This window comes from Synchiropus splendidus, chromosome 6 (genome assembly GCF_027744825.2).
Source record: "Synchiropus splendidus isolate RoL2022-P1 chromosome 6, RoL_Sspl_1.0, whole genome shotgun sequence".
Taxonomy (NCBI): Eukaryota; Metazoa; Chordata; class Actinopteri; order Syngnathiformes; family Callionymidae; genus Synchiropus; species Synchiropus splendidus.
The window spans coordinates 22,609,966-22,622,767 of NC_071339.1; the positions used below are offsets into that span (position 1 = coordinate 22,609,966).

The 12,802-nt window shown below is 44.1% G+C and overlaps 1 protein-coding gene across 13 annotated transcripts in view; it reads left to right on the plus strand.

Annotated features, from left to right (window-relative positions):
* anks1ab (ankyrin repeat and sterile alpha motif domain containing 1Ab) overlaps positions 1 to 12,802 on the plus strand; it is a 56,916-nt gene that overhangs the window by 37,870 nt on the left and 6,244 nt on the right. For 8 of the 13 annotated variants that reach the window (XM_053867341.1, XM_053867335.1, XM_053867337.1 and 5 more), the window contains 8 exons: positions 1,851 to 1,958; positions 5,154 to 5,324; positions 6,482 to 6,607; positions 6,691 to 6,762; positions 8,084 to 8,167; positions 8,267 to 8,404; positions 9,950 to 10,126; positions 12,284 to 12,382. In XM_053867341.1, coding sequence (XP_053723316.1) covers positions 1,851 to 1,958; positions 5,154 to 5,324; positions 6,482 to 6,607; positions 6,691 to 6,762; positions 8,084 to 8,167; positions 8,267 to 8,404; positions 9,950 to 10,126; positions 12,284 to 12,382 — 975 coding nt within the window. The remainder of the gene's footprint in view (positions 1 to 1,850; positions 1,959 to 5,153; positions 5,325 to 6,481; positions 6,608 to 6,690; positions 6,763 to 8,083; positions 8,168 to 8,266; positions 8,405 to 9,949; positions 10,127 to 12,283; positions 12,383 to 12,802) is intronic. The other 5 variants (XM_053867340.1, XM_053867345.1, XM_053867343.1 and 2 more) reach the window with 2 other exon arrangements.

Here is a 12,802-nt window from a genome sequence, read left to right on the forward strand (position 1 = left end):
GCTTCAAGGACAGCGGTCAAGCGAGTCAGGCCAACAATCCTTATGTATTTAGGACGCAAAAGTCGCTGTCAGTCATGTTAACTGTCAAACACTTTGCTACACAGCCTGAAGTAGAGTAAGAATTCTCGACCTTCGCAATACAAAGTTGTGCACCATTTACTTAGGTTGGACGGTTGCTGTTACAGCTTTGCGTGCGCCACATACTCAACAACCCGGTTCATAATGGCTCACCGAGCCTTTCGTCGAATTAGGCGACACTAAATGTACAAGTGTGTCTTTTAAATGGCTACCTGTTTTTCCCTTTTTAAAGTTCACAAAACAGTATTAAATCAATATTTGCTGTCACCATTGCGTCATTGTTATTGCTATTTATTTTTGCCAAGGGCTAATCTGTGTAACCCATGTTTGGCTATGGACTTACTTTCAGTTTAAAACAGCAATGAAAAATGGAAAGTGAAAACCTTTTTTCATTCAATTATTTAAACTTCTTGCGGTGTCATCTTTCAATATGAGATTTCAATATATAAGTATAAAAAGAAAAGACAGAACCTGTCATATAAGTTGTGAAATGGACTCCAGTTAAGGCATTTTATCACAGCAAACCATTTCTTTACTATTTTAAAATGAAACTGACGACGGATCAAACGCAGTCAAAGCTGTCTGTGTTAAACTGGGGTCCAGAATGATCCCTCTAAAATCAAGATGGCAGCGCATACAGCTGATATCGGTTGTCTGTCTCAGACGCAACAGTCACAATGGCCTTCCGCACGATCAGTTTGAGACTGCTCTGTGCATCTCAGCATGCTGTGCTGCTCCTGCGTGATCTGGGAGAGGCAGGTGAACATAACGAAAGCCGTCAGTGCTTTCAGGTTCACGAGACATCTTGATAAAAGATGTTCATGAGGGAGATGATCTGCCGATTCTTTACCGTTTGCTTTTGGAGCAGCAGCTGCTGCAGTCAGGAGTTCTGAAGCATACAAAGCGACAGCGTCCAGCAGGCCGAGATGAAGTAGAGGAATATGAGTGTGAGAGCAGGGCACATTATTTTCACTGAGCACAAGAACAGTTCTGCCTTAGAGCATCTTGGCAGAACTCCCTTTTCCCATTTCATCTCCGGCAGTGTCCTCGCCGCACCTACATATCAGGCTACAATCCCGAATAATCCCACATCTCTTTGTCATTGTCACATTCCCTCCGATTACATCGTGCTCACTGGTCTCTTCTGGATTGTGGGAAATAATACGAAATAAGCCGCAGCAGAAGTGTGTCTTCTGCCTCGCCGAATAAATAATTAAAGGCCTCAGACAAAGACGCTCGGTGTGGAGTATTTAGAACTGAACCAGCACAATGTAACATTAATCACTTGGCGTCCAATTTACTGGATAGGCCTGAATGTTAATAGCTAATTATGCAAATTGACAATATTAAGACAATGAGTCTTGTCGGCATAAAATGGACCTCCTCAGAGGGTTTTAGTCGCACCAGCCATCGAGGTGCTGCTGTATTTAAATATCTTACACACAATTCAATGAGTTGTTAGGGTGCAAAACACAGAGTGGACCCACAAATGTCCTTTCTCAAACGGACAGACTGAATTATAGAGCACCCCAAGACTGCCGTACCTTCAGCTTTCGGCAAAACAGATTGAGGCTGAATTATTAAAGAGATTCATTTCTGTTTGCCTGTGGATCAAGGCCAGCCCGGGGGGCGGGGGCCGTTGCATGCCACCAACTCTGTGACTGTGTATTTTGGAGCGGATTCTGTTTGCGTTGACTCTTCAAGGCTGTTTGTAGGAGACGCTTATGTAGAGAATAGATGCCTGCTCAAACTGAACCGGGTGCTATTTCCAGGTTATTAAGATCACCGCCTTGGGACACAGGAAGAGGATCATCGCCTCGCTGGCAGAGAGACCGTACGAAGAGGCGCCGACCAAGTCTCGTCGCCTGTCCCCCATCCTGGTGAGCATGTCAGGCCTCGGGTCAAGTGAACGACCTCTAACTCCCGCAACAGAGTTTTCAAAGTGATGGGGGTTATTGCATCTAAATTTACTACCAGACAGCAGCTATCTGTTCACCTCTGCCAAGCTCAGGGAAGGAAGCTGTGAATTAGGGCTGTTTGTTTGGAGACAGTACAACTCCAAAACAGACAAAGGTTTTTCAACACAACTTTCAGGACTGACATTGATTCCGGTGATGTTCTGCAGGTTCATTTGGATGTACTAAATTTTACCCTGCTGTTTTCAACAACCAGAGTAGCCGGTCATGTGACCAGCTCTAGTTGACACCAGCAAAAAGCGGTCACCGCTCCTAAGAAAAAAAAACATTAAAATGATGAGTCCAAGTTATTTTCACTACCAAGGCGTCAAATAGCAACTGTCTTCAAGCGACTTTTGTGTCCTAATGTTGACAACCAAGTCATCCTTTCACGTTGCATGTTGCCGCAACAGTCTTTCAACGGAGAACAATTTTTCTTTCCCATGAACTGTTTCAAGCGGGACAGTGTGGTTTGGAATGTCACGTCGTCGTGGCTCTTTATATGCTAAGTGACTCATTGCAGTGTACAGAGTGAAAGGAGCGCCATCATATGGCTAACCCAGACCTCGTCTCTCCTACGGAAGATGAAACATGCTTCAGATGAAAGCTTTAAATTGTTTCAAGTTTGCTGACTTCTGCGTCAACATCAGACACAAATGTTACTTGAAGGTACTTGGGCAAGGGAATGTATTTTTGAGTACCGCAGTTGGACCATAAATTTGTTTTGGGACTATACTAATCTTCTGTCATGGGAGTGTTTGTTTTATCTGTGTTTTTACAAAGATGCATGACAGGCCTGAGACAACTTGTTGAACCATCTCACTGCAGACATCTTTACATTACCTCTTCCAGAAACACATATATCATTGATAATCCCCCATTACAACACAGACAAGACTGACACGCGCTGAGGAGTCAGATTAATAATTCACTCCTGGATGTGCGTTTTATATTAATAGTACAGAGTCCAACATTCTTGGCTGCGTCACCAACAACTTTAACCCTGTCGTGCCAGTGCAATGGAACACTGACATATTGGAAGTATGACCAAGCGGCCCTGGAATGCAGGCTCAGATGCAATGTAATGTTTGTCAAGTTAAGCTGACAGATTTTGCATCACCTTTTCAGTGTTGTCTATTGGCCACTGTGAAGTTAAGAAAAAGAGTGTGTTTTTGTCAGTCCGCGAAAAAACCAGCGCTGCAGAAATACTTGAGTGACAGGAGACACAAGTGACTCCCGACTGAAAAAGTCAGCTCTTCAACAGCGACAGTTTACTTGTTCCAGACTTCCAGCTGGACATTTCAGCTTAGTTAGTCAGTCATCAGTTGAGGGTCAGCGTTTGTTGATCGTCGGCTTTAACAGCTGTCAATCAAATACCACATGAATGACAGGGCTCCTCACAAAATTCGTCCAAATACAGCCACACAACAACTGGAGTCGCACCACAATATTTTTTTCAGTTTGTCGTTTCTGCTGCCTTTTAGCGGGAAAAATGACTGTCCAAAGCCAGCGCTGTGCTCCGAGTTGATATCTACCTGGTGTCCGTCTTCATCATTCGTACTCAGCGCACAGTCCTCGCCGAGACAAGGCCGCTCCGAAATCAGTGCAGCTGTGCACAATTAAGGACGCAGCAGCTGGTACTGAGAGGCCATTGTTCTTCCAGAGGGAGGGCCTGAAGGAGATCTCCCGCAATGATCTCCTCGTACAATGTGTCGGATTAACTGAGAATCACTGGCTTGTTTCATCATTATTATAGTCATAAAGTTCAGAACGTAGCTTTGCTCTGTTCTATATTTACAGCCGGCTGTTTACTGGAGCTGTTTTGAGAGTCATTACAAATACACACGCCTCTCTGTTGTGTGTGATGTTACGTTGCACATTTACCCTTCAGTGACCGGACCGTTAAGTCCATATAAACAAGGCTGAAACATCATAGATTCAGGGTTTTATTCGGGAAGTAAGGGGCTCAGACGTGCGCCACATACACCACTGTCTCGTGTGTTTGGGTAGTGCTGCAGTACAAGTCTTGGGGGCAACCATCCATAATTGAAGAAGAGGAAGTTTATTTCAATCCCACAGCAATAAACAACAACTCTTCTATTTCAATGTGTTTTCAAGTATCGAAAAAGAAATTTCAAATTGTGTCTGAGGCCATAGGACTCTGCCTGAAGTGCTGCATGAGTGGGCTGAGATTTTGTGAGGTTTTATCCCACTAGATTGAATCAAACATGCTGGAGACTCATATCATCAGTGACTCCGCTTCACGGCATCCAACCCTTGGAGCAGCAGCAGGAAGACAGAACAACAAATTGTTTTCTTCTCAAATTTTGTATATTTCATTGCACTGGTGCCCTCTAGAGGGTTCACTGCTGCAGAAAATGTATTTAGCGAAAGAAGGGTGGTGTGACTGATTTTGTCTGCTGCACATCACCTGGCATACATGCTTTCTAAATGTGCTTCTATTCAACCAACATCTCACCAATTCTGCACATTTTGGGTTGGAAATGCAACCATACTTTCAAACATTTACTTCATCTGTCTTCTGGAAAGTTCATTTCATGTATGAGGTGTATGCACCGTAAATTCAGGACGATAGACAGCGCTGGAATATTAGCCCCACCCACAAAACTGAAGCAGGAAAATAGATCTTCTTCAGACAAAAGCCGCGGTTGCAGTGGTGCTGTCTGCGCCGTAAGAAGATCAGTGGTGCACCCAGCTTAAACATGCATGAGGATCACTTTTCGGTCTCAACGGCTGATCGACTCTGTGGGCGGAGTTTGTGAGTGGTTTGTTGTGAGTTTGTTGTGTGTTTTTTGTGCTCAATATTTTGACAGCATGACGCTCTTTAGCCTGTAAAAATCCAAAGCCGCGTCCTTGGGTTGAGATTGCGGGAAAAAAGAAGCCAAAAATTCCAATGTTTAAAAAAAAGAGTTTTGTTGCATCTCCAGAGCAAGAAGAATAACCTGAACTCAAACATGATCAGCACTGTACGCCACCCTTGTCCACTATGATGCAGTGTACTGACTGACCTCTTCCCACTCTTCAGAACCGATGCCATACTGAAAAGGTGAGAGATGCAGTGAATCTCAATATGTCTTCTCTCTCTCGTGTCGTGGCCAGTTCCACGATCTCCTGTCCCAGACCACATCCCCGCTCAGTCAGCTGGACCCGTACACCAGTCGCTCCATGGATATGCTGCTGCCCCTGACTGAGTCGGACCGGAGGCGGAGAGGACTCGATCAGGACTGTAGCGTGTCTTTGCGATCTTTCTGTGAGAGGCCTCGATCGGTCGTAAGTGCTCGCACCTTATTTATTGGTTTCTCTAAAGATGTTGGAACATTGAAAGCAGCAATAATCATTAAAAGTAAAAGTAATTTTCAAAGTAAAAGTTGCATTTGAAATTGTATGTTCTGACTACAGATCAGACAGTTGTCATACAGCTGTGGTCTAATTTGTCCATAAAGAGCCATGTTTACTTTACTAGACAGAAATGCAGTGCATTCATCAATGGAACATACATTGAGTTCATTTCTGGCCCCTTTAAAAAAAAAAAAACTACAACATAGAGTTTCTGTATGTATACATGTTGAATCATTGCTCCAACAACAGCTCCTCACATGCAGTTTCCTTCAGTGCTTGATATTTAAGGGAGTTTGCTGGCAAAATCCATCACGCCAGACAAGCACTTACAGAGCACAGACCTCTGCCAATGATTTACACCTGCTGCAGTCGTCCTATGTTTAATGATCATTATGGACAAGCTGTTGGTCCATTTGGTCAGTAGCAGAATGCCAAGTACACTGTGGCATTCACATCTGAGTTCCCAAACTGGTGGATTGGTGAAGCTTCTTTAAAACATTGTCCACATTTTCAGAGCTCAGTTGGTGGTGCTCTCGTTCATAGCGGTGTCCCATTGCATTTTCTTTTTTCTAAGTGATGAGGAATGTAATAAAACCTGCTAGCAAAGCAACCCAAAATAGAATTTCACGTGCAGCACGACAGCGTCCCGGACTGTCGTACGCACAACAAATATTTATCGGCCTCCGAAACGCAGCGATATCCAGCATATTTGACTCTTGATTTATGAAGTGGGTAACCCAGATTGACCCGTGCCAAACGGTGAATATTTATAAGTCAAACAGCGGATTGCTGACGCAGCAGAATCTGTCTCCTGATGCCCCTAAAGAAGTGATTAAATACATCAGCCTTCCATCACAGCGCTTTGGCCGAGATCCCAATCTGCGCATGGCCGTTAATGCTCATGGAGTTTTGTGCCGTAGTTGGCCGGAAAACAAATTCCATTTCATGATGTATGGCAAGATAAAATATTGGTTTCGGCTGTGTAGGGTGCAGTTTAGATAACAAGTTTAAAATGTTGCTTCAGTTCAAAAACACAACTAAGATTTTTTTATGCATGAGGTCCGTGATTTTTTTGTTGGTCTTCACAGGATCGACACAAAGACTCACGTTTGAACCTCCGGCCTCCGAGCCACTCGGCCACCTATGCCACAGTGTCCGCCTGGCACCACCAGCCTGAGAAACTCATCCTGGACTCCTGTGGGTACGAGGCCACGGTGAGTATTCAGCGTGCACCGTGTTGTGTAGCTCAGCTGCCTTGAGTTTGCATCAATCCAGCCTGGTATTCTGTATGTCCCAGTACCTAGGATCAATGATAATCAGGGATCTGCGAGGGATCGAGTCCACACAAGACGCCTGTGCTAAAATTAGGGTAAACAAAGCATCTTGTTCCCAGCACATGTCCATGACAGTCATTGGATGTCTTCCTTCGCTCCATACTTGGTACCTCAGCCTCCATCTTTCTTAGTCCAACACGCTCCCTCCTGTCCATCTGACCTTGAATGAGGCATGTTTCCAACCCGAGGCCCAGAGGTCTCATCCCACCCACCTAGTTGATTTAAGCGACCAGCAAGACCATGAAAAAGACGATACTACCTTAGTTGAATTTCACCACAACAGCAAACTGATACTGTTACCTACAGTGCGAAGATTACCCTTTTAGCTTTACCATCGGCCTTCGAAGCGTATACTATATCAGTACTATACCGTACTATATCAGCTTTCACACAGGGATACTGGGCAGCTGCGCAGGATGTGTGCCTGTGTGCCCCTTCCTGGCCAAAAAGGGACATGACAGAGTTGGTTCATCAGTTGACACCATCACCTCATCCACCCAAATAGACCAGAGGATACGTGGAAGAATGCCATGATGGTATCACCGGGCCTTGAAGCACTGGGTTGGCCAAATCTACGGCAGACAGCCATGCCTCTACCTCTTTGACCGTGGTTTGGACTGTATCTCTGAGACTGTGATCCAAAACCTTTACTACATTAGCGACTGGTGTCTTAGTCATAAATGGTACTGTCACGTCGTCCAGAGAACCGAACCCTCTGGACCTGGATTTGGGTTTGTCCAAACCCTGAGTGATCCATCAGCATCAAGGCAATGACGTCACCCTCCACAGTCGACTTAGACCAAGGCCCTTCTCAGTCCATCTTAGCTGCTTTATCCATCATACACATGACAAGGGTGTATTGGATAACTGAGAGTTATGAGAGTTATAGCCAGTTATGTATGATTCCTCACTCAAGTCAGTGCCTTGAACAGTTCATCACTCTTCCTCCAGACTCCTCTCTTTCTCATTCTCTTTCAATTCCCCGTCTCTGAAGCTTTTCCTGCCACTACAAATCACAACATCATCCACAAACATCATCATCCACCTTGTGTCAGTCCGCCCGTCGCCATACCAAGAGGTGTATGTTTCCTTTTCTATTTTGCGTCTTTGAAGTAAGTAACCCATCTTACGATTCATGTCACATTTGGATGTCTGCACCTGTAGCACAAATGATTCTCCATAAACATATATTTAACTACACTGCCATTTAAAAGTGTCATTTACAAGTACTAAAGTGAAGTGTACTTGTGATAGAACATAGACAGAACAAACAGTTTCTCGGAAATAAATCATCCGTTGCAATGATACTGCACTGGATTTTATTAAACTGTTGGCTAATTGTCTCATGTGCTATAGAAATCCAAGGACTCCAGAAAAGGTCCAGTTGTTATTCTCTCCATCACCTACAGAGGTGTCAAGTTCATCGACGCAGCCACAAAGGTAATGGCAGTCCCTCCTAATTGATCTGTCCGTTCCCAACAGTTCCACGTGATTGACTTCGTACCACCATTAAGCGTCCATTTCCTCTCTCCCCGTCAGACCATTGTCGCTGAGCACGAGATCAGGAACATCTCCTGCGCCGCCCAGGACCCCGACGACCTCACGACGTTCGCCTATATCACCAAGGATCTGAAGAGCGGCCACCATTTCTGCCACGTTTTCAGCACCGTAGAAGTGGCAAGTGTGCATTTCTTATTGTAGCAAATCCTCTCGGAGAACATCACGTTTGGTAGGCCACACATCCCGCAATAATTTCGCACCTCGACCCGCCGACTTCCAGTTGCATCCATAAAACTCAAGTGTGATTTGTCATTTCTTACACGCTTGGCGCTGCAGTGGGACGAAATGATGAAGTAGCTATTTCACACATCTCAGTCCAACTAGGTCAACGCAACAGTCTCATTAAGGCTGTTTCCGTTCATATTTTTTGACACAATTTTCATGAAGGTATGGCACATCTTTGAACCTTCTTGTAAACACCCCTCAGTGCATTGAGAACTGGCTTTTCGTGGAAATATGTGTGGAATTTCTACTCAAGCAGCTGAAGAAAACAAGTGCTAATTTCCTACCACTTTCTCAGGCTGCCTGATTAAATCCCCTGATTGAAATTTGACCCCGACTGTGAGACATTTACATTTACAGACACAAATTAATTTTGCGCCATTGATTCTCTAAAGGTCAGTGAGGATCTTTGATATTTCAAAGACTTTAAGTTGGTGTGTACTGAAGGAGAAATAAAGGCAATTACTAACACACAAGCAGCGATTTGGCTGTAGTACAGCCATGTTGGTGTGAAGACCATTTCAGAGGAGCTTTTGAGAGGCTTCTTTCGAGGGTTTTGGCTTCTGTGAATTAGTCTTTTAATCTGTTTAGCATGCTTTATGCCTCCACTTCTGATCAGTTATTTTATTATTATTTATTTAAATATTTTGCTCTATATTTTTTTATTCATAATTTGTATGTCATTCATAATGTTTTACCGATGCTTTAAATGTGTGATTTATCAATCTGTCCACATGGGAATAATAAACATTATGCTATTAGCAAGCAAAACACACAGACATAAAAAAGCAATTTTCTTCTCCCATATTCCCCTCGATTATGTATGTTTAGTATATTTTAAATCCATTACTGTCTTTGTGAAATATAATTTCATATAATATTAATATATATATATAAATATTAATGTAGTATAATTATATGTTTTCTACAAAAATCCTGACAATAATAATAATAATATATCAAGAAAATGTGGTAAAAAGTGGTGACTTGCTATGGATTTAACACTAAAACTTAATGTGGAAGAAGAAAAAATAATCAATTCAAAAAAATAAGACCTACACAAAACCATCCATTTTTTGAATTTCATCAAATATTATCGATATAATTAGATTTTGAAATTTGATATGATAAACAAGTCAAGTTCAAATGAGGAGCGTTTCAGAAGTTTAACATTTGTTGCAACTGACAAATACTTCAAACGATTCCTGGATCAAAGTTCTAATCCATAAAAATGTAATCCTCACCCAATCTCAGCATTTCCTTAAAATTTCTTTGAAATTTGCCTTTGAGTATTTTGCAACACACAATTAGGGGCCATAGTTATATTTGACAGACCTCACGTGGCCCTCAAGCCACGCTATGAGCACATCTGCTATCTTTCTTTTTTTTTTTAAACATTGTGTTCCAGTACTCACTTTGGCCACATGTTGCCTCTGACAGACACAGACGTACGAGATCATCCTCACTCTGGGTCAGGCCTTCGAAGTGGCCTATCAGATGGCCGTCCAGGCTCGGGCACGACATTACATCCCACCTTCACCTCTGGTGTCCGAGGTCATCGAGACCAAAACCAGCCGCCCGGTGTCTCAGGCGTGGAGCAGCATGCGGCGATCGGCAGTGAGTATCAGCCGAAAACCACTCAAAGTCTCTGAAGCGTGAAGAAACTGTTGAGAAATTTATATGAGGTGCACGGAACTTTTGACCCACTTTGACGATGACGCTGAATCCTCGGTGGACCACATAGCAAGGCAAAATTTGTCGGTGTGTCAGAAAGTGATGAGTCATTGTTTAGCGGCCACTTTCATCTGGCGCATCCCTCCTTGTGAGTCACTGGCATCAGAAGAGATTTCATCTGGAAGCAGACAGACGAATGATGAATGAATGGTGTTGTTGCTTACAGACAGGTTTGCGATTGCTCCTGGGATTCTGCTGAGGTCTCAGACCCCCGTCGCGCAGAGCCGTGCGCCCACTCCTCCTTATTGATTGAGTTTGTTGCTTAAACGTTGGAGTGGACCCGAACTGCGCTTTGATGCATCGATCTCCTCAGCTTCTCGTAATGATCAGTCGGTGATCAATGTCACCTGAGAAAGTGAGACTGCCGAGAGCGCACACAAGCCGGACCACATGCAGCAGCACAAATCACTTTGTTTTACTGCGGGGCTGTAAAGATAATGTATGGAGTAATCACGTAGCTGCATAATGAGTCTGGCTGCTTAGAAGGATACGGACCGGAGGGGGTAGGATGGGGGGGTGGAGTCATTTACCTCAATGCTTTTTTTATTGCTGCTCAGGAGCAGCCAAATGTTGTTGGTTTAAACAAGAACTCTGACAGTCATACACTCTTTTCCAAGTTCCCCAGTGAGCAATAACGGCTGCTCGCGGAGATTTCGCTCTCCAACTGTTAATGTCCTGAACACAAACACGCAGCAACGTAATGGACTTCCGAAGCCAAAACTTGCGTCGGGTTTGTTGCCGACATTAGCGCTGAAGATCTCCTTTGAGAATGCAACTTTCCAAATCTCATTCACCCCAGTGTGTGGAGAGGTCTCAGGCTGATGTGTGAAATGAAGAATCCTGCTGCTGCATGGAACTATTTAGTGAGTCTAATTTCTGCTCGACAACTTTGTGTTCCGAAACATGACTGTCTCGAAATAAGAAGAAGAAAAAAGAAACCTGATCACTCAGAAGTGTCTTTAAAGATCTGAAGGCTCTGAGAGACTCTCTTAAGAAGGAGCGTGGTGCTGAATTAGCTTAGGTACGTGAGGGAGGCGCAGAAAATATAGTAGGACGGTGATGAGTTGGGGATTCGAACTGGGAGTAGGATTACATCAGGGATCAGCTCTTCTTATGTACGGTGGTTCGTGAAGAGTCTCCGTGGATTATGATGTTTGCTGATGATGTAGTGATATGTAAGAGGTGGCGAGCCAGTGGAGTAGGGGACAAAGAATGGGATAGAAAGAGAAGCAGAGTCTGTGGGCTTTATATGACAAATGAAGTGGCTTGGTGTGACCAGGGAGGATGTTAAGCTGAAGGTGGCCGACCATCTGTATCCCTAACCCAACCCCGGTCAGGAAATGACAAAGAAGACTTCAAGTGTTTTTTATGAGGTAAATTAATTTTTCAGTGAATATCAAAGTTTTTTTTTCCTTTGCACAAATCCACATGAAAGGCAGGCAAATAGGCTGCAACGTTTGCAGCCGATGATGTGTGAGGTGTTACATGCTGAACAGAACGGTGAAAAAAAAAGGAAAAGAAAAAACGCCCACTGGATTTTTGTGACCCACTTTCCCGAACGTCAATCAAATCCTCTTTTTTTGGTACAGACACCCTTTTCAGTTTGACCTGAAGCGCAGATGTGGAACTGAGGCTTTTGTATCAGCACAGATGAGCAGCATTCCCTCCACGTTTTCACTCATGGAGACGGCTGTAGTCTCAGAGGGTCACATGTAAAATAGAGGTCTGAATACGACTGGGATGCATCTGTAGGTAAACAACAAATCTATCAACTGACAGAGTTTTTGGCAAACATGAAGATGCCCTGGTGCTACCAGACAGGTGGCACAACTACCCATTTCTGGTCACATAAAACACAACACAAATGTCAGCAGCAGTGTCTAGTGCTCTGGAAGTGCCCACCTTAAAAGTCTAACCAAACCATCAAAGTCCTGAGGTGTGGGGGGGTCGTGGCCTGAAGATCACTCTGAACTGCTCTCCGTTTCTGTCCTTCTTTTAACATGTCTGTGTTCTTGTCTTCTTGGTCCTCCTGCTTCCCAGGGCGCCCCTCTGCTCGAATGCCGCTGCTGTCACTGTCACACGTGTACCACCCACCGTCCTTCCTTCCTCCCGTTGCACTCTGTTAGCCCCGGAGTCCAGGTCCTTCTCTTTACCTTCTTCAGCCCGTCATCATCACACCAGTGCTAACACTCCCTCTTCCCTCCGTTTTCTTTTTTCGTTACCGTGCACCTTTGCCTCGTTGTTGTTGTTGTTTTTTTTATTAACTGGTATCTTCATATTTTTTTCCCATCGCTCATCACCATGTTGCTCTTTAATCTGCATCTAGACTCACGTACTGTGGTTTAACAGGGAGGTGGCTGAGTGCGGCGCACTGCTAGCCGAGGTCTGCTGGTTCTATTGCGCTAGCCAGTGGCCATAAACAAGATGGTTGATGGTTTTGAGGGATTTCTCATTTAGTTAATACCTTTTAAGAAGTGAGGCTGACATTAATAAGGTGGGGCTTTACAGTTTCATCCTGACTGAGGCCTGAGAAATGATGACTGCTCGTGTTTTGTTTCT